Below are 21,088 nucleotides of genomic sequence, written 5' to 3' on the forward strand. Positions count from 1 at the left end.
TGCAGATCAGCTTGAGCGTGCTGTTGGTCAGTGGCTCGCTCTAGCCTGGGAGCAGTGCTGGGTGTGGGAGCAGCACTCACACCCACACTCAGTGGCACAGGACATTCCAACTCTATGAATCCCCGGCCCTTTCCTAGAGGCGAATGCATGTCTGTCTTACCGTTGGAAACTCAGTTCCTACATGGAAGTTTCTGGACTAGGCTGGGAAACCTCATTAATTCCCACTTGTTCCTGACATCTGCATGTACACCCTCTCATTAATGGGTGTATAATGGATGTCTTCATGTAGCATCAGTTTATGTTGGCTCACTTTTAGCATTTCTCAGATATACGGGTCACATGTGACCGCACAAACTCCGACAGAGCCCAACACAGCGTGTCACATCTTGTCCTCCGGTTTTAATCTCACACTGATAAAGGGAGCCTGTGAACTCGAACTGATGACGTGAGCTACTCCTGGGAAAGGCAGGGTGTGTGGTCGGGGTGGATGACTCCTCCTGGAAAGGAAAACATCTTCAGGACTCTCCCCGGGTCCCAGCACACCAACTCTACCCCTCGGATGTGCCCCAAGGGTGCGTGGCTCTGCGCTCTAAGGCTCACAGTCTGGTTCACCGTCCAGGGGAGAGGAGCCCTCTCAGTTGCACTGTGACAGATCCTGGCGGGGGGGGGGGGGGTCTCTGCTTGTCTCGGGCAGGTCACACATCCCTGTCAGTGCTCAGAATTCTGCTGGCTCGCTCACTTGTTACAAGGATGGATATACATGCTATCCAATAAGGCTTTCTACCAGTCTCCTCCTGAATTTTCAGGATCCAGAAGCTTATTAGGCCACATTTCTAATCATCTCTGCCCATTCAGGGTGCAGATATAAAATGCTGGCACACACATGATAGGTTTTGCAGAAAAAAAAAATTTAACCTTTCAAACCCAGACCCTTGCTTTCTGCAGCTTATCCCTGTCCCAGGTTGTTTCTGTTTCCGTGCTGGGTACCCGCTGCTTCACAGTTTGTCAGATCCCCCGCTGTCACAGAGAACAAGGGAGGCGTGGTGTTCCTGGAGGATCATCCAGATGGGCTCCTGCTGCCCAGCCTGGTAACCCTTCCTTCCTCCACCCCACCCCCGCCCACTCAGGGGACTTAAGGCCAGCCACTGTACAGAGGCACTTTGAAAAGTTAATGGAAAAAAATAGACTTAAAAGCGAAGTTTGTTTTGGTGCAGAATATCTTAAAATCTGTATTTTTTTTTTTGCATACTATGTGTTTCTTTTTGAAGAACCCAGTCTTTTAAAAAGATTTATTTATTTATTTATTTATTTATTTATTTATTTATTTGAAAGAGGAGAGCCAGAGATCCTACGTCTGTTGGTTCACTTTCCAAATGGACACAACAGCCATGGCTGGGCCAAGCTGACACCAGGGGCCAGGAACTCCAGCTGGGTCTCCCACGTGGGTGGCAGGGGACGAAGCACTCAGGCCATCTGCCACTGCCTTCCCAGGTGCATCAGCATGGAGCTGGATTGGAAGTCTAGCAGCTGGGACTCAAACCGGTGCTCAAATGGGATGCTGGCATCCCAGAGGTGGCCCAATCTGCTGTGCAACAGTACTGGCCCCTGACCCACCCCACCCCCCATATACAGGACTAAAATCTTAAACTCCAGGGGTCAGCATTGTGGCACAGTGGGTTAAGCTGCTGCTTGTGATGCCAGCTTCCTGCATCAGAGTACCTGTTGAAGCTTCTGATCAGCTTGCTGCTAATGTGACTAGGAAGGCAGCAGGTGATGACACAAGTATTTGGGTACCTGACACCTGCAAGGGAGACCGAGTTGGAGTTCCTGACTCCAGGCTTTGGCCTGGTCCAGCCTTGGCTGCTGCAACCATTTGGAGAATGAACCAATAGGTGGAAGATCTGTCTTTGCCTGTCTCTGTCATTCCTCCTTTCAAATAAATATATCTTTTACAAAAATGCCTAATTCTGTTTCTTCCACGGACTTTTGGAGGTACCCTCATATCCTCCTTTGAACCAATGACAAAGAAATCCATTGTTCCGTCTTGGGCACCGGAAGTGACAGACGTCCTCTGGATGTCACTTCTGCAGGCAGCTGCTGGCCTTAGGGAATGCAAACACTGGCCAGTGACCCCACAGTCCTGTCCACGCCCAGAGCCCCCAGAGTCAGCCCTGTGCGGTAGGGGCATGGGCCGTGTTTTCATGTTTGACAAAGGTAGTCCCTTCGCCAGCAGTCGACACCTGGTGTGATGGGGCTTTGCTGATACCACCCCACCATCCCCAGCCCTTACCACCCCTCTCCCCCTCCACCCCTCAGATTCTGATCTCAGCTGCCATGCACATGCCCAAGCGAGGTCTGCCTTTTGGATTTGCACAAGATAAGGTGCTCCTGGCAACCAGGTGTTTCTCCTGCTTCCATTATCACATCAGATAGAGCCAGCTGGCTGTGACTGGTTGTGGTTTTAATCATTGACTCTAAGGACCCCAGTGCACAGGTAGCACACACGTGGGCTGGAGATAATACCTGGCCCCTAGTGTGAGTGTTAAGTAAAGCACTATGGTAAAAGTCCTCCATAGAAATGCCCCCTGGGGACTTGCAGGGGTGGGGGGAGTTGGAGAGGGGATCAGCCAGGGTGCATCACCTGTCCTCACTCCCCTCTCCCCTGGCCAGTGAAAGTCTGCCTGGATCAGTGAAGATGGGGTGGAAGCAGTGACCAGATACTCACACAACAGTCTGATACAATTCCCAGTGGCTCCTAGAAGCCCCTCCCAGCCCCCAGCTAAAGAACTGCTGCTCTGGCCTGCCTCTCATAGCTGTTTTGGGAGGAGACAGAAGCAGGCAACATGTCACTCGTGACAATGCTCAGAGTCAGTTTATGACCATGAAAAAAAGGATTGTTTCTCGCTGAAGTGTCCATTCAGGTGGCTGGAATCTGCTTGGCAAGAAAGAAGAAGGAACGAATAAGACAGCTTCTTGGTGGGAGGGGTGCGGGTGGAGCTGGCCACACCTCTCGCCTGGTGGCTACACTGCCTCTGCCCCCGGAGGCCTGCCTTCCCAGCATCTCTTGCAGACTGGTTCGCATGCTCAGGGGTTTGGTAGCCGCCTAGGTGGAGAGGGGGGTGGGGGGATGGCTTTGGAAGAATGCACTGGCCCTTTGGTGGGCTCCTGCCCTCGGGGGCTTGAGAGCAGGGGGTCAAGGCCAAAGGCAGCTTCTGAGCAGAGATGAAGACAGTCTAGGGAGGGCAGCAAGGTGCAGGATGCAGCTCCTAGGGGCCATACCAGGCACGGTTCTGGTTCTGGAAGTGGTTGGTTTCTGGCCGTGAAGAATGAAGGAGTCGGGCTCATGGGAGGTGGTTCTTGGGGACTCTGAACACAAAAGCAAGATCTGTCCCCAGGATAAGGGTTTGGAGGAGTGCGTGCTGGCAGGCGTCCCATTCTGCAGGCGGCTGGGTACAGGGCAGAAGACTGAGCCGAGAAGACTCCCTGTCACTTTGGCTGGGGTGGAGGAGGTCCATCAAGAGCCCCAGGGTTGTGATGGAGCCGGCGGCCCCTTGGGTGAGGGCCAAGTAGGCTGATGCTAGGGATACCCAGGCTGCCTGTTGAAACAACTCTGAGATGATGAGGACTTTCAAGCAGGAAATCATCTGAGACAGCCGAGCAAGTGTTATTAAAACCATATGTGTAATTTTAACATGTAATTTTTAAAAGATTTATTTATTTGAATGGCAGAATTACAAAGAGATTCCTATTCACTGGTTTACTCTCCAATCCCCAAATGGCTGCAACAGCTAGGGCTGGGCCAGGCTGAAGCCGGGGCCAGGAACTTCTTCCAGGTCTCCCATGTGGGTGCAGGGGCCCAACACTTGGGCCATCTTCTACTGCTTTGCCAGGCATGTTAGCAGGGAGCTGGATTGGAAGTGGAGCAGCCGGGACTCAAACCAGTGCCCATATGGGATGCCAGCGATGCAGGTAGCAGTTTAACCCACTGTGCCACAATGCTGGCCCCTAATATCCAATTCTTAAATTTGAAGACTAAGAAACACTGTAAGACTAAAAAACTCTTCAGTGTCTCCTTCCAGGGCTCAGGAGTCTCTTGTGTACCAACTGGAGCCAGGCGGTGATCAGTGGCACAAGGCATGGGTAGCAGGAACCTGCAGCAATAGTGGGGGAAATGGGTCTGTTTGTTCTTTCTTTCATGGAGGAAATGGGTCTCCCCTCCTCTCCCCTCCTCTCCTCTCCACTCCTCTCCACTCCTCTCTCTCCTCTCCCTCCTCTCCCCTCCTCTCCCCTCCTCTCCCCTCCTCTCCCCTCCTCTCCCTCTCATTTTTTGAAGATTTTTTATTTATTTGAAATGCAGAGTTACAGAGAGAGAGAGAAAGAGTCTTCCATCCACTGGTCACTCAGTGACTGGAGCTGGATTGATCCCAAGCCAGGAGCCAGGAGCTTCTTCCAGGTCTCCCATGTGGTTGCAAGGGCCCAAACACTTGGGCTCTCTTCTACTGCTTTCCCAGGCCATAGCAGAGAGCTATATGGAAAGAGGAACAGCCGGGACTTGAACTGGTGCCGATATGGATGTCGGCGCTACAGGTGTCGGCTTTACCCACTACATCACAGCGCTGGCCCCCATCCCTTCTTTCAAAGGGAAACGGAAGCTCCTGTTTGCTGCATGCCTACTCTGTGCAGAGTGCCCGGCTCTTTGTGTTACCTCACTTGATGCTCGAAGTAACTGAGTTCAGGAAAGAAACCGAGGCCCACGGAGATTAATTTCTCAAGGTCACCCCACTAGTTGTGGTCTAGTGAAGACGTGAACCCACCCTGGCTCTCGCCGTTCCATCCTGCTTCCAGGCTGTGCTCCAGAGCCACTTTGGAGAGCTGCAGGTGTCGCTCTGCCGAAGTGCTCGGGATGGGAGAGCCCTGCTGCTCCTGCTGGTGAGGCTTCCTTCTGCAGCGCTCCCACGGCAGGGCCCTCTGCGGGGCTTCTCTGGTCATTGCTCATGCGGCTCACGCTTCCCAAAAGTGCAGGGGCGGGGAAAGAGGAAAGCAGACAGCAAAGAAGACCTGGGAGCTGAGATGTGGGAGAAATAAATGATTGCTCTGGGTGTGATCACTGCATACTAAGTATGCAATGGAAGAAAGCTTAGAAAATAGGTGGCAAATCGTCTCTGGTGGGTAAGGGTCCCAGGGCTGTGTGGGTGGGCTTCAGGCCGTTCGGGAATCTCCAGAAGCCTCATGTCAAGTGTTGAGTGAATACGCCTTTTGCTGGGAGAAGCATCCGTGACTGTCATAGAATCCCATCAAAGGCCAAGCCTGGCAGATAGTCTGAGTTCACTGTTTGAGAGACTGGAATATATCCTGTGCATGTTCTTTTAATTTTGCTGTAACGTTAAAAACAGAAAATCGAGCTTGTATAATACAGGACTTCTGGGGTGATACCAGGATATAGGTAGTGGAGGGGTGTATACAGGATGGCATGGGATAACGCAAGGAAGCGAAGTCAGGGCTGAGTGCCTAATTCCGCTTCCCGATGGCCATTTATGCAACTTTAATAGCTACTTAGAGAAACGAGTGGGTAGTGGGTGAGGGGAGCATCAGGCCCAGCCAGGAGGAGTCCGTTGGTGAAGACTGTAGGCTGTGTGTGTGTGTGCTGGGCAGATCAATACAGCTTCTGGAGAGAGCCCACTTAACAGCCGTTCTCTGTCATCCCCCTGAGGAATCTGGGGAAGCTGTCGGGCAGATGAATACAGCAAACCCGCCTAACTGCATCCTGTGTGTCCCAGGGCTTGTCCACAGCCGCACACAAAGCAGCCCCAGGGCTCGGCTTGCGTTCTCGCCCCTCCTCCCACTGAGTCCACATGCAGGAAGAAATACATTGAGTTTGTACACGAGAAATGTGTTGAGCTGTCTTTTGTAGCTTCTGTGGCTCCACAGTCTGGCTAGAGAAGCAGGTGATGTCTTGCCCAGAGCCCTCTCCTGTGGTCCCCAGCTCTGTTCCCTCAAGCCCTGGGCTCTTCTGTGAGGCTACAGCTTGGCGACTCATGTACCTTGGCCTACGATGGGGTTCTGTCTGATACACCCATCTTAAACTGAAAACGTCTTGAGTCAGGTAGTACACCTAAGCCAGCAAACCTCACACTGTGGTCTAGCCCACCTTGAATGTGCTCAATTTGCTCATCTTCGCCCACAGGTGGGCAAACTTGGCTAATAGGAGTCTGTTTTATAGCCGTGTTATTTATTGAATAGTGAAAGTGAAAAGCAGTGTGTACATGCATTCACAACCATTATAAAGTCAAAAAGTCTTAAGTGAGCCATGCTAAGTCGCAGACCATCTATCTGTTCAGAACCAGCCAGACACAGGGCAGGTGCCTGTGGAGCTTTGGGGGGCAGCGTTGCTAATAAGCTTGCCCCTTCTCTGGCCCGTGGCTGGCCAGGCAGCTGAGCCTGCAGAGGGCATCCACACCCACACCATAACACCAGACCCATCCCAACTGGGCAAGGCCACGCTCATCTTTCCCTGCTTCCCAGGATGCCTGGGGAACCACAGCTGGTTACTTACTCCCTAGCTCACTAAAGCTGTCTTTGTTCACAGAGCCAGCTTGCTGGGGCCTTGTGGAAGCAGAGAACCAGAGAGGCCTGATGCGTGGGGGCGGGGATGAGGTGGGGAAGACTCTCCCACGTTGCCAGGGAGATTGTGTTGTTTTGATCTTGGTACCTGACTCCCGCCCCCACTGCTGTTCTGAGTGTGCTGGGGCCAGCCAGGCCTTGCAGCCTTGGCTCAGTTCCCTTCCTCTCTGCCCCTGGGCACTGTCAGTGTCCTCGGAGCTGCTGGACAATGACCAAGAGTGCCAAGGCCTGATGCTGGGGTGGCTGTGGGAGCCCTGGGCAGTATGGTTCTTGCAATGCCCTGCAGGTCACCAGGAGGCATGCCTCTCCTGCCATCTCTCTCCCCATGCCCCGCCTCTTCTATCGGGGGCTGTGGCACTTTGGGAAAGGGCACCCGCAGCTATCTCTCTGGGCCGGTCCCAGCTGAAGTGCCGCGGCCAGTGGGACACACTTGGCTGCTGCACAGGGCTGGCATGCAGCTCTTGTTTCCATGGTTACTAAATAGGGCAGGTTAGTGTTAGGGCTGCCCCAGGGAAAACCAGCATTGAGGCCGGTGCTTTGCAGGGGCCTGTCCTCGGAAGAGGGGGCTGCACTTGATCTGAGGCAGTGGGGATTTCTGGCGAGGGTCCACCTGGCTGTGCAGCGGGGCCCTTTGCACAGGTGTTTCCCTTGGTGCAGAGGCTTGCGCTTCTCGGGTGGCCGAGGGGGGGCGCTGGAGAGCATCCGCAGGACCCTCCCGAGCGCTTTGCTCTGCCCCGCCCTTCATCAGCCACCACCCCTGGTTTCCTTCTGAAGCACCTTCCCCCGTCCCTCAAAAGGCGTGGTGTTTAGAAACTCCCAATCCAAATTTGAGTGGTCCTGAGTCTCCCGTAGCAAGCAGTCAGGAGATGACGCACCGCCCCAGGCCTTTTCCTGGGGCTGTGCGACCAACAGGTTTGATTGTCAGACGTTAAACACCTCCTGTTTGTGCTGCCTGCTGGCTGCTCTGAGCCGGAGCTCTGCAGTCCCAGGCTGGAGTCCCCGTCCTTTGTTCTCTGGCCCTCGGCTTCTTTGTAACTAGAATAGAATAATCGTTGTGGGGAGAATGGGGGGGAATCGATCAGCATGGATAAGAGACATCTAAGAGCATAAGAAGGGCACTTGGTGAATTTGTGCAGTTATCATCTTCAGCTGCAGGAACAACGCGTTATTTTAGTCTCTCTCCTTGGCCGCTTTGGGAGAAAATTGATTGAAATCTATGAGTGCTGCTTCAGAAATTATTTTTTTGATGTGGTACAAGAATAAAAGGTGCTTAGGAGACCGTTCCCTAACAAGATTAGCCCATTCTTTACTCCCACAGAGCACATTCTTGGGGACATCGTGGAGATGTTTCTTAGAGAAAACATGGCAAACCTCCGGTGACAAGAGCGCACCTGGATGCCTGTACTCTGGCTCTGGAGCACTTATCTACATAATTGTCTGTAATTTGCATGTCTGAGTGATTTGCTTGTTTTTTTTTTCTTGCAAAATTTATTTTGAAAGAGCAGAAAGCAAGTGAGACAGAGAAAGAGAGCGATCTTTCATCCATTGGTTCACTCTCCAGATGGCCACAATGACCAGGGCTGAGCCAGGCCGAAGCCAGGAGCTTCTTCTTGGTCACTTGCGTGGGCACAGGGGCCCAGGTACTTGAGCTATCTTCTGCTGCTTTCCCAGCAGGGAGCTGGATCAGAAGTGGAGCAGCCAGGCCTCAAATTGGCTCCCATCTGGGATGCCGGTGTCACAGGCGGTGGCTTAACCCTCTGTGCCACAGCGTGGACCCCTGGATGCTCACTTTCAGGGAAGCGTCTTTGTTCACGCCTTCTGGGGGAAGGATATCTGGCCTGCAGAGGGTCTTGGCTGATGATCTCACTGAATTTCGGGGCAGGACTGAAAGAGCCATCGCACTCCTTTCCTGCGCCAGGGATGGTGCTCTGCCAGCCCTTTGGGGTGTGTGTGTCAGCCTCCAGGAGTTTATGTCCTGCCAAGGGGGAGCAGCAGGTGGACGCTGAGCCCTTTTCCCTGGCAGCTCTTGGCCCGATGGATGAGTCACCCCCGCAGAGCTGGGCTCTGGCCGCTCCGCTGGACTGACCATTGCACCCCATCTAGCACAAATGAGAGCAAGCAGAAAACGCTTCCTCATGGGGCCGGTACTCGGACCTGGGTGGACTGTATTGACCCACCAACTGGCCCATCTCCAGGTGTTCTACCAGCTCAAAAACCTCTCTGAGTTCCACCCCTGGGATTTGCTTCAGTTCCCAGGTGGCTCTCCCAGCACCCGGGAGTCTCCAGGGCCGCATGTCTGCCCTGGGGTGGTGGCAGACCCGAGAAGCCCCATCCCCACCTCCTCCCTCTGCCGCTCAGTGGCCGTGAGGTCTGTGGCTCTCCGCTCCCCTCATTCAAACCCAGAAGCTGCTGGCCGGGAGTTGAACAAACAAACAATCCCCTGTTTTTACGGTCAGACATGACCCAGTCCCAAGGCTGAGGGCCCCTGAGGACTGGACACTAATCCCGTTGGATATTTCTCATACCTCTTTCATGCCTCATCTGGTTGTGTTCCCTTCCGGCCTGCGCAGGTCAGTTTCCTCCTCCTTACAGGTCTCTGCCTGCTCGAAGGCGCAGACAGCTCTGGGACACACTGCATTTCTGAGTGGCCGTAGCCACAGAGAGTTAGCGTTTGGAGCTGGGGGAGAGGAAGAGCTACAGGCAGAAACCTGGATTTGATTGAAAAAGAAACGGAGCAGAGTCGGGTTGAGTGTCACTGTAACTGGAGCAAAAGAGGGGAGGGTGTGAGGGGGCTCTGGGTCAGGTCCTGGCCTCTGACCTCAGGGCCCTCTAGGAAGTCTTCGCTGGGCTGCGTTGGGTGCAAGGTTTGTGTGCTGGATGTAGGTGAGGCCACTCCGTGAGGAGACAGGAAATTAAGGAGGGGAGCAGGAGCAGCACTTGGGTCAGATGGGGCCACACCACCCCTTCCTCTCACAGCCTGCATGGCTGGGTGGGGAGGACACGCGGTGCCCAGGGTGTTTGCGACAGACTTGTTAATTAAACACCAAAAGGCAATACTGTGTTGCCAATCACGATGGCTGTGCCAGCGCTATCAGCTGCAACCTGGCTGTCAGGAGCATCCTAATTAAAAATAAACAGCTCTGGAGGTGGGCACGGGAGGTGGGGGGGCCGGGGCTGCTTGCCTGGATTTCTAGGACTGCTCCCGGAAAAAGTCACGCCCTGGTCACTTGAGGCCACCTCCTTTTCTCAATGGAGTCTCTGTCTCGTAGCAAGGTGGTGTGATGTGTACAACTTGCCCTGCTTCCTTAAACCCCGGGGGGGGGCTGGGGTGACAGGCAGCCGGGCAACGCCCCCCAGGAGGGCTGGCTGCCTGTCGGGGGTGCAGGGGGGGTTGAGCCGTTCCTGCTGGTCTCTACACTGCGGGCCAGCTAAAGCCCAAGGCCTGCTCTGAGAGGGGTTAGAATTTCATCAGAGAGCAGGGCTGGTCACATGAGAGTTTCTGGCACTGTGTGCAGGGCAGGCTGGACACCAGCCTGCCAGAATTGAGCGAGCGGATTGTATTGGCTTCGGCGGCGGCGGGGAAAAGTCCCAGACTGGCCTGGGAGCAGGAGCCGACTCACTCCCCCAGGCCACGGAGTGCCGGCAGGAGTGAGCAGCACAGCTGCTGCCGGCAGGACCCTGGGGCATTGACATCCGAAGCTCCGTGTCTCTGGACCCCGAGGAGAGTGTGTGGTCCCCAGGACGGAAGACGGGAAAGATGCCCAAGGAATGCAACGCGTTCCACGCCCTCTCGGCAGCTCTGTGCTGCTTCTACCACCGCAAGTCTTTGATGGGAGTCAAGGTAGGTGTGGGTTGGAGATGGGGCGCATCTGTAATTCCCTCCTGGGCCCTGAGAGCGCTAGTTTTCTGCTGGGCATGAGAAGCAGCTGGCAGCTTGCTGGCGGCAGACACGGAGGCGCTGTCTCTGACGGCTGGATCTTCGCGAGCCCCTAGTGGGTAGCCTTGCCTGGCAACATAGTCCAGCAGCACAGGACCCACTCCTTGTCGGTGTTTTGGGACAGACACTCTGGGTCTCCTGGGGCTGACATTTGAAACCAGAGTGGCTCAGCAGGACAAGGCTGTTTTTCTTCTTTCTTTCTAGTCTCCCTGTCTTCCCTCTTCCCGATGAGTGGAAGGTGGCCGAGCCCCTTTCTCTGTGTAGCCTGCTGGTGTGTGTGGCATGGCCATAGCGCCTAGAATGCCAGCCAGCTTCCAAAGTGTTTCAGGGTTGAGAGCATGTTTTCCTTTGGCGCTCACATCTTAACCTTTGTTCCGAGACCAGAGTGCTGAGCTCGGGCTGTGCGTGATGTGTCCATAGGCCGTGAAAATACTCAGCCTCATTGGACTCATTCAAGGCGAGCCCTGGGTTCTGTGGCATCTGCCTGCAAGGCATGAAGAATTTCGATTAGCATGGGCTCTCGTGGATCTTGGGAGTGTTGTCTGTTTTGGAAAATTCCGTGGGCCCCCAGCTACCTGTGGGCCTTGTTTGTTCCTGAGAAGCAGAAGTTGGAAAGCTCTCAAGGAATTCTCCCAACCCGAGGCAGAGCGGCCTCCCCCAAGGGACTGACCTGGCCGCTGCCCCTCTGCCGTGAGCTTTCTTCTCAAGGATGCTGCTTTAAAACCCTCCAGAAAGCACCTGTTCACGGGAGGAAGACGCTGCTGTCGAGGACTGCACAGCGAGTGCCGGGAGGGTGAGCTGTGCAGAGCGTGCCTCTGGTTGAGCGCTCAGAGCGGCCTGCCAGCCGTCCAGCAGAGTGCATTTTTGTCTCTTTGTCAGGGAATTTGGAGGAGGCTGGGTAATTAATCATTGGTGCAAAGCGTTCCCACCCTGCCCTCAGGGCCCCTTTCTGTCGTGGGGCCACGTGGGGTGAGTTGAGGACCCTGTGGTTTCTGGCCTAAATATGGATTGTTCCAGCACAGGGCAGATGAAGTCATGCCATTAGCAGTATTTTAAAGCTGTCAAAGATAGACTGGGAGGCCCCCGAGGGAACGGCGTGCTTTGGGGATTGGCAGCAGCTTCTCCCTCTGATGGGCCAACTTTGGCTAATTCAGTAAAGTGCAACTCAGCACTTGGTATGGGAGGAATCAGCCCATAAATATCTGGGGCCGGGCGACAAGATTTGTTTGGAAGCCCCGGTGGGCCCGCAGCTCTGACCCCAAGGAGAGCACGGAAAGGGCCACCTTGTGCCGTCCCCGCCTCCCAGCCTCTCTGCGAGGCCATGCCCACAGCTGACTGTCATCAGTGGAAATACCCTCCTTGTCACCAGGTTTTCTGTCCCATCCCTGGGTGGTGGAAGTCTTTATTGCACTGAGGCCTTAGCCTGCTCGCTCACCGGAAGCTGGAGCCTAAAGTCCCCACTTAGGGCTCCCCAGCTGCATCCCCAAGATGAGAGTTTCCCTCTTCGCTTGGCTTAGCTGGTCTACCTGGGAGGAAATCTGGTGTACTTCTTCATCTCGCCTCCTGCTAATGCCCCAACGACAATGCTGAATTGCTTTATTGACTCCCACTTTAATTAGGGGTTTCAGGTCTTGCTGCTCATAATTAGTTTCCGTTGCAATTAGAGTTTCAAAATTAAATTGGGATTGATTGCCTGATAGCCAGGCGGAAATAAAGCTCCAGTTCTTGACCATGTATACTGCTTCTCTTGGCGTGCGTTTCTCCTACCAAAAATAACCCTGCGGTAGCCATGGAAACTTTCCATTTGGTTTAATCCATATCATCTCCGGAGAAAGTAGGATGTTATTAATAGTATTTGTTGTATGGGAAAAAACTAAGAATGTAAAACTCCTTGATTCCGTAGGAGACCGGTCTCACTGGTGCTCTCAGGGAAGGGATCTTATCGGCCAACGTCTTGCAGTATTCAGGATGTACTTAGGGGCCCCCTACAAACTGGCACACAAAGACCCTGGAAAGGAAGTAGATGGGAGACCAGAAGTGGAGAGAAGGATCAGAACTGTGCATCCTTGGCTGCCCCTCAAAGAGCTGAGGCCAAACGTGAGCTGCTGCAGCCGTGCACGCCCACAGCCATGACGTGAACATCCCACGGGGCTTCACGCTAAGCAGTCATTTCCCAAAAGATCACTGGATCCTTTTCCCGGATTAAAAAATTAAAAAAAAAAAAAACACACACCTTGATTGCATTTTGCACAACAGAAAGAAACTTGTAATGAAGTGCTCCAGATCCTTAATTTCCCAGAGTACACTACGGCCCCGTGTCCACGGCCCTCCCATGCAGCATAAGCCTCTGCTAATTGGGTGGGCCTGGGAGTGGGGTGGAAGATGGCAGCTGAGGCCCAGTTCCCACCTTCAGGGGACCGGCGCTGGCTCAGAGTGTTACGTCATTGCAGTCGCACAAGGCTTCCCGACAGACGTCTGCGTCTTTCACGCGTTGTCAATCAAGTCTCAAAACAAGCTCTGTGAGTTGAGCAGGGCGATAGTTTTCCTTACCTCAGGGGAGAGACCGAGGCTCAGAGAAGCATCATTTCCTGGGGAACCAGGACTGACGTCAGATTTCCTAGGGACATGTCCAGTGTTCTCTCTACTGTACCAGATTAGGACCGTTGAAAGCTAGGGGCTGGCGTTGGTGGCACAGCCACCACCTGTGGTGCTGGCATTCCATAGCTGAGTGTCATTTGAGTCCCAGCTGCTCCCTTCCCATCCAGATCCCCGCTGGAGTACCAGGAAAGGTAGCAGAGGGTGCTCCAAGTGCTTGGTCCCCTATCACCCACATGGGAGACCCAGATGGAGTTCCAGGCTCTGGGCTTTGCCTTGACCCAGCCTGGGCCATTGCAGCCATCTTGGGGGTGAGTCAGTGGATGGAAGATCTCTCTCAATCTCTTCCTATCTCTGTCACTCTGCCTTTCAAATAAACACGTAAATAAACCCTTAAGGCAATTGAAACCTGAAACAAGATGGTGTTGTGTGTATTAATACTTTATTCTGCAGTCAGTTGGGAGAGCAGTGTGAGCCTCCATTTCTAGGGGTGATTTCAGGGAAGATGTGGGACTGGCGCTTGCAGAATAGGTGAACTCTTTTAAAGTTTTTGGTTTTTTAGTAAGTCAGTATTTGGGTGCATGATGGGGAGGATGGTTTGGGAAGGCATTCTACTCGGGGGAGTAGCAGACCCCATATCCCAAAGCACTGGCACTGGGCGGTAGGGAGGGGTGCATTTTGCCTGGTGGTTAAGATGTCAGTTAAGATGCCCAAGTCCCCCATCAGAGTACTTAGATTCAATTCTTGGCTCCACTGTTGAGTCCACTTCCTGCTAGCCCTGGCCCTGGGAAGCAGTGGTGATGGCTTAAGTAATTGGGTTCCTTCTGCCAGCGTGGGAGACCTGGAGAGAGTTCCCAGCTGCTGGCTTTGGCCCTAGCACGGGACTGTTGCAGGCATGTGGGGAGTGGACCAAATAAATACACACATATTTAAAGAAGACCCAGGTGTCGACAGAAGGCCAAGAGCCAGATCTGCTCAGAGAGAACAGTCCTCAGAGAGGTTTAGTGGGTTACACGGTCAGAAAAGTGATGGAGGACTTTGGGGTCGAGGCTGGGGAGTCGGGAATGAGCCACTTCAGGCCCCCAGGAGGAGCTCACAAGTGTTTGGGGCAGAGGTGCACATGGACTTCAGTCCTGGCCGCACCCTCAGTTGTCACTTGCTGTGCTTTGTGTGTGTCTGGTCTTTGCCAGGTGCTGGGGATCCAGTCCCTGTATGGGAGGAATTCTCGGCCCAGCTGGGGAGACCTGCCACAGTCCTACGTGGGGCGGCCATTCTATAGACATGAATCGGCCGTCTGAAAGAAGGTGTGGTCTGTCAATGATTTGGTGGTGCTCTTTCTCCAGGCACCGTGGCTCACGAGGCTAGGCATGTGCCTGGCATCGCCTGGGCTGGGGAGGGGGCAAGGAGCCCACCTTAGGGAGGTCAGGCCTCTGCTGAGTTAGGAAGGTTGCGTAGAAGTTATCCAGGAAAGAAAAGGGCATTGTGGGTAGAGGGAGGGACCCATGCAGAGGAGTGGCAATGTGGAGCAGCCAGGTGTGGGTGGAAGGTGCCACCTTGGATGGGACAGGGGAGTCAGCAGGGGTGACCGCTGGCAGGACCCACTGGAGGTGTCTGGGGAGCTGCAGAAGGGACTGGGTAGAAGCACAGTAGATCACATTTCTGGGGGCAGCATGACCTAACCCCCACCTCCTCGGCCCTTCCCATCTCTGATGACTGATTGACTTATTTTGGGGGGTGGGGGTGGGGGAGGAGCTGAAGCTCACTACCTTCTCCATGGCCACTCCCGGGGAAGATGCAGTTGTGTCCGAGGAGCCTAAGAGATGAGTTACCTTGGCATGCATGAGGAGGCCGCCTTGCTGGGAGAGCGCGGACAGAGAGATTGGACTGCGCGTCTGAGGGTGGATGACTGAGTTAAGCCTCAGCCAACAGGTCATTAAGTCCAGTGCTGGCGGCCTTGTCCGTGAGCAGCCACGGCTCCAGGCAGCAGGTCTTAAATGTGTTTCCCTCACTGAGGTCCGACTGTCTCTGCAGCCATGAGATACAGTATGGTGAGAGGTGTTTATTGCTAGGTTGTGTTTCATTTTGCTTTAAATCATTTCCTTTCTGCAAACTACTCAGCGCTTCTTTGAACCCACATTACAGCCTGAGGGGCCACATCTGCCCGCCCGTGGAGCGTGGGGTCCCTGGAACTTGGTTTCGTTTGAAGCTGCCTTTGGATGGTGGCGTGCGTGTGGTAGAGTGACAGTCCTGCAGGTTTCCCTGAGGCCAGTGCTTTGCTCTGTCACTGTGACAGTGGGCTCCTAGTGACACATGCTGGTGCTGACGTTGGGGCAGACACACCTTCAGCATGGACTGCACACAATGGAAAAAGCCATGTGGGAAAAGTCTTCCCAAGTGACAAGCCCTGCTGGCTGCTAGTTGCTCCTTTATCTCTCCAGCCCTAAAAAAAAAAAAACCAGTGCGGCATTTTTTATGAGCCATGAATGCATTCCATTGCCATCTGGGAGCCACTGGGGTCTGGTTTCAACCAATGCTGGACAGAGGCTGTGTCCTAGCATCCCCTTGCCCAATAGACCCCAGTACTTGAAGCCTAGCCGAGGACTTATTTTTGTTGGAGGGACCTGAGTGGGAAGCAGAGATGGGGCTGGGACCTGGGAAAATCCTGTTAGCAGATTCAGCACCTCCAGGACTGCAAGAGGATGCAGCAGGCTGTAGGCTGGGGAGGATGCGGAGGGAGGGCTGGTGAGCTCGGAGCATGGAGGTCTCAGCAGAGGAGAGGCCAGCAGCACACAGGGTCACCGCCAGGTATATAGCTGTTGTCAAGGACAGCTTGGGGTCTGTTAGCTGATTTGGGGTATCCTCAGAGCAGAGGAGACCCAGCCTGACCTGTTTGGCAGCGGGGGCAGCGAGAGGAGTGCTCACGAGGTGGGACACCGCTGTGCATTGCTCTCCCCAGGTGCATTTCCAGGGCATGTCCACAGCCCCAGAAACTGCTGTCAGAATCTGACCTTGGCCATGAGAATGTCTGCTGTGGAAGAGCCGTGATCAGTTTCTAGGAGAAGCACTGTCCCCAGTGCAGATAACATTACGCTCGTGCTTTTATGAAGGCAGTTCTGTGCGAGAGACTGACAAGGTCAGACCCTGGGTTCTCAGCATGGGGCTCAAGGAGCCATCGGCCAGCCTCTCGCAGAAGTCACCTGGCCATGCCCACTCCCGTGCCTGCTGAGGGGCACACAGGTGGGTCTTTCCATCCAGAAGGAGCTCTGCCTGTCTGGCATGGGGCTAGCTGCCCAAGCAGCTGTCTCCCCGTTGTGGCAGGTGCAGAGGTGGGCAGGATGCATGGCCTGTTGTGAGAGTCGGGGAGAGGTCTTTAACCTGCCTCACTCAGGGAGCTCCTGGAGGAGGTGGCACAGTAGGAGCACAAGTGCAAGAGGCACGGGAGAGAGAAAGAGCATCCCAAATAGGTCGGCAAACAGAGCACATGGGGCTTGTGTGCTGTGGAAAGATGGGACTTTGCACTAGGGGCAGTGGGGGACGAGGTGAAGGTTTGAGGTGAGCTCTCTGTGTGTCGGAGGAGTTTGAGGAGCAGTGTCCCCCCGACACACGCTGTGTCCCCAGCCTCGAAGCTTCCCAGCAGTCAGCCTTGTCCTTGCTCGTTCCTCCACCCTCTCTTCAAGGCGTGTCCTTTAAGACCCTCAGTGTAAGATCCTGCTGCTTCCTCCACTGGGACAGTCAGGGCTATCAATGGCTACCACCCTTTCCTGTCCTTACCACCGCCCCCACAGGCTGCAGCCACGCCACACCCCTTCTCCCTCCCTCCAGCCTCCAAGGATGAAGTGTCCATCTCCGTGACCCCAGCCGGCCCAGCCACTTGTGCTTGTGGTTGTCCCCTCCCCTGGGACTCCTCTCCATTGATCTCTGCACTCAGCAGGGACCTTTAGTCTCTGTTTTTACCTACACTTTCTTCCTAGTTTATGAAAATGCTCTGGTCTTTTCCTTCCTCAAAACCATCCACATTTCCATGTCTTCCTTCCAGGTATCATCTTCCATCCACTGGCCCTCCATTGGCCAATTCCTTCCTTCCCATTGGCCATTCAGCCCCCTGTCCTCCACTGACAACCTGCACATGGCCAAGTCCAGTAGGTGCTGTTCATCTCTGATTTGATTGGGATTCTCTGCTGCCATTCCTCCCTGAACTCCTGCTTTCTCAGTCTCCAAGACACTGCACTGCACTTGTTTTCCTGGGTGTTTGCTAGCTTACCCGGTCTTCTCTTGAGTTTCTCTTTCTAGTCCACCTCTTAAAAGCCAGTGCCCCCCAGCCCTCTTCTCATGTTGTATCCCAAGTCTAGATGGGAGGAGAAATGAGATACCCTCTATACTATGTATTCCAAAGTTCTGTCTCCAGTTAACCTGTCCCTATAGCTCCCAGACCCATGGCCTGCTGAGAGCTCCTAACTCTACATCTTCACCAACCTGCTCGGCTTTCATGCTCTACTGGTTGCTGGTGGTTCAGTTGTCTTTCTGGAGCACCCATGCCTCTTTCTGCTCTTCATTCTCCATGTGTCAGTTAGTAAGTCTTTGTGCTATTACTCCTAAAACATCCCTCTTGTGTGTCCGTTTCTCTCTGTTTCTACCACTGCTGTATTAATCCAAGACTCGTCAGTTCTTGTTTAGAATTTCACAGTAGCTTTCCAATGACCCTCCTGTCTCCTAACTCTTCATAGGAGGTCATAACCCTTCTATTTGACATTCCTAGAGATGGCGGTGTGCTCTGTCCTTACAGACTATGTGTCTGTATTTGGAAAGTCTAATTACTACAAGGCCTCATCTCATTTGTGTCAAAATCTATGCACCTGCAACACTTGCCTTGTTCTGTAGTTAAATGAGTGGGATAGTCCTCCAGATGATAGCCCCCTTCAGATGGTAAGCTTGTCTAGTTTGAGGTCAAAGCAGTTGATACAAATGGAGACCTAGAAATAAAAGAGGAGGGATTCTGGATTTGTTTCTCTAGGGAATTGGCCCAAGAATGTTTGACCCATCATCTTGCGACAATAATAGCCTAGGCCTTAGATATTTTAGCACAGACCTCAAGTTCCCTTTACGTCTTTTTTATTTTTATGCAAGCTAAGCATTCCCAGTTCTTTATATACTTTGGGATACTTGGATTCTAATTTTCAGTCAGTCCCTAACTCTGTAAATCTGAGCAGGTCATGAAAATGTCATGTTTTCTCTTGTGAGATATAAATATTCTTGCTAGCTGTTTGGTTACCAGGAACAGTGTGTGGATTCATGTGATTGTGTGCGGAGTGTCTTGTTTCTCTAAGTCCAGTTCCTATTTTGTGCCTTTCCATGACACCTCACATGGAGTTTGTTTTTTAAAAGCTTATTAGCTTGTTAAATGAGATATGTGAATGTCACACATTTGAGCTCCTCTCAGGGAACTGTGCCTTCAAAGTGACCTTCGAGTTGTATATTGACAGTGACTGGGATTGTGATTGGTCATTCAGTTTCATTGAAAGCTTATTGTGTACTTCAGCACTGGCATACGAGATGCCGTTTGTCCCAGAGCAGCATTCTAAGACACCTGTTAGTCATGCTACTATTCTGGAGAGAGAGAATTTGAGAATCAGTTATTCCTCACCCCATGCCAGAGGCTATCTGAATCTTTGCCTTTTACTCTATGTGTTTGCATATTTTTAAAAAAATTTATTTATTTATTTGAAAGTCAGAGTTACACAGAGGAGAGACAGAGAGAGAAAGAGGTCTTCCATCCGATGGTTCACTCCCCAATTGGCCACAATGGCAGGAGCTGCGCCAATCTGGAGCCAGGAGCTTCTTCCGGATCTCCCACACTGGTGCAGGGGCCCAAGGACTTGGGCCATCTTCCACTGCTTTCCCAGGCCATAGCAGAGAGCTGGATCAGAAGTGAAGCAGCTGGGACTCAGACCGGCATCCATATGGGATGGCGGTGCTTCAGGCCAGGGTGTTAACCCACTGCGCCACAGTGCTGGCCCCGTGTTTGGCATATTTTGCTTTTCCTTCCAGTTGTATCTCCTAGTATGTTTCAACTGTGATGTGTTTTGTTGACTCAGTAGTATCTCATTGATTAAAGATGAAGTTTTAAAAGGATAGTATTTGAAGTAAGCTGATTTTGATTTCCTGATGTTACTGTCTTTATTTATGTGCTTGCTTGCTTATTTTAAAGGCAGAGAGACAGTTCACTGGTTCACACTGGGTCACTCCTCCAATGCCTGCCATAGCAAGCACTGGGCCAGGCCAAAGATAGGATCCTGGAACTCAGTCTGGGTCTCCTGTGTGGGTGGCAGGACCCAAGTACTTGAGCTGGCACCTCCCAAGGAATGATTAGCAGGAAACTGGAAGTGGGAGAGGACCTGGGACTCAAACCCAAGCACCCTGATATGGATTGTGGGCGTCCCAAGCAGCACTTTAACTGCTGTGCTAACTGCCCGTCCCTGCGTTCTGATTGAATTACTCATAGTTTACATTAAGATGTTGCATGAACAAGGGTGAATTACCAATGGTCAAGATTTCTGGCTTGGCTCTCTGTGCTTTCTGAACTCCGGTCAGCTGGTCTTCATATCCTTTTATTGTCGTCTGCCTCAGCCAGGGCAGTCTGTTTTTTCTTTCTCTGCGGATGTTAACAAAGCACTTTTATTACTGAGTGTAATCTTGCTGCCAGAGCCGATGATTAATATTTCACTTGCATTGTCTCGTTTAACCCGTGTGCCAACCCTGACGGAGAAAGCACCATTATCAGAAGTCACTGGCGGAGCAGAGTGGCCTAGCGGGGCTTTCCGTGGGTTGAACTGGTACTTAGCTTTTATCTGAAGCCCTTCTTTTCACTGGCCCAGTATGTGATTTAAGGGCAGCGGTGACCCTTTTGGTCTTCAGTGCGGCACATCCAACTTCCCACTGGGAGCCGTCAGAACGCAGGGCTGCCACAAGGGGGCGACTTGGACTCTCTTCCCCAGCAGCGGCTGCTCCAGGAAGTCATCCTCCAAGTTCAGGCCAGAGGAAGGTACCCACCAGGGCTTTCAGCTGGGAGAGATGAACTCTTGGACCTCTCGGACCTCTCTTCCTGTTGCAGTATCTGTTGATGGGAAGGCTGAGAGCGCCTCGGAGCTGAGCTCTGAGTGAGCTCGGGGGTGAACAGTGCTTTGTCAAGATCCTGAGAAACGTGCCAGACAAGCCCACTGGGGACCAGGCAGGGGCGGGAGATCTGCGGTGGACTGGGCATGCCGGGCAGTGTCTCTCATGGTGGGGCTCGCCTTCAGGAAGGAAAGAGGCAACCTTTGTTGATGCTGGGTAGGGGGTGCACTCTGGAGAAACTCAGCGCTCCTCCTGTGGTTTTCAGAGAAAAAGCAGCCTCCTTCAGCGAGAAGCCATCTTCTGTCCCTGGGCGTTCTACCCTAGTGAAATGGAGTTCAAAAGCAATAGCTTTGATGTGCAGAGGAGAACTTGCCCAAGGAATGATGGGACAAGAGGTCCAGCAGCTTAACATCAAAGTGAGCCGTGGTGCCCCTTTGGAAGGTTCGAATGTAATTAGTTGGCCATGTAGGATTAAGTTTCTCCTGCCTGCTTAGAGGGTGCTGTACTTTAGGACTCTAGTCTGCACAAATTAAACTTAAATCCGCCTTTGTAGTTTGCACACATGGATAGCAGAATTTTCATGGGGATTTCTCAGAACCATGATAAGCAAGGACTTCCACAGATATGCTTATCATATTTCCTATTCACGGTCTCTGGGCTTCTCTTGATAAGAGTTTGATAAGGTTTGATAATGAATAAGATGCAATCTCTTAGATTTGGGCTCTCCAGGGGTTTTGATGGCATTTTCCTGTCTGATGGCCCTTGTAGCATCATTCGTCTGTGAAAAGGGAAAATCAGATACAGTAGAAAAATGAAGCATCTTAA

At 52.9% G+C, this 21,088-nt stretch overlaps 1 protein-coding gene across 11 annotated transcripts in view; it reads left to right on the top strand.

Moving 5' to 3' along the window:
* Window positions 1-21,088, top strand: part of BCAR3 (BCAR3 adaptor protein, NSP family member) — a 142,930-nt gene that overhangs the window by 84,619 nt on the left and 37,223 nt on the right. Inside the window, exon 1 of one of the 11 annotated variants that reach the window (XM_008264866.5) lies at window positions 10,128-10,462. The exons of the other annotated variants lie outside the window; for them this stretch is intronic. Coding sequence (XP_008263088.2) covers window positions 10,379-10,462 — 84 coding nt within the window. The 5' untranslated portion in view covers window positions 10,128-10,378. Of the gene's footprint in view, window positions 1-10,127; window positions 10,463-21,088 lie in introns of those variants that run through there. 11 annotated transcript variants of the gene reach the window in all.

This window comes from Oryctolagus cuniculus, chromosome 7 (genome assembly GCF_051225735.1).
Source record: "Oryctolagus cuniculus isolate XC-2025 breed Fujian yellow rabbit chromosome 7, ASM5122573v1, whole genome shotgun sequence".
NCBI classification, from domain to species: Eukaryota; Metazoa; Chordata; class Mammalia; order Lagomorpha; family Leporidae; genus Oryctolagus; species Oryctolagus cuniculus.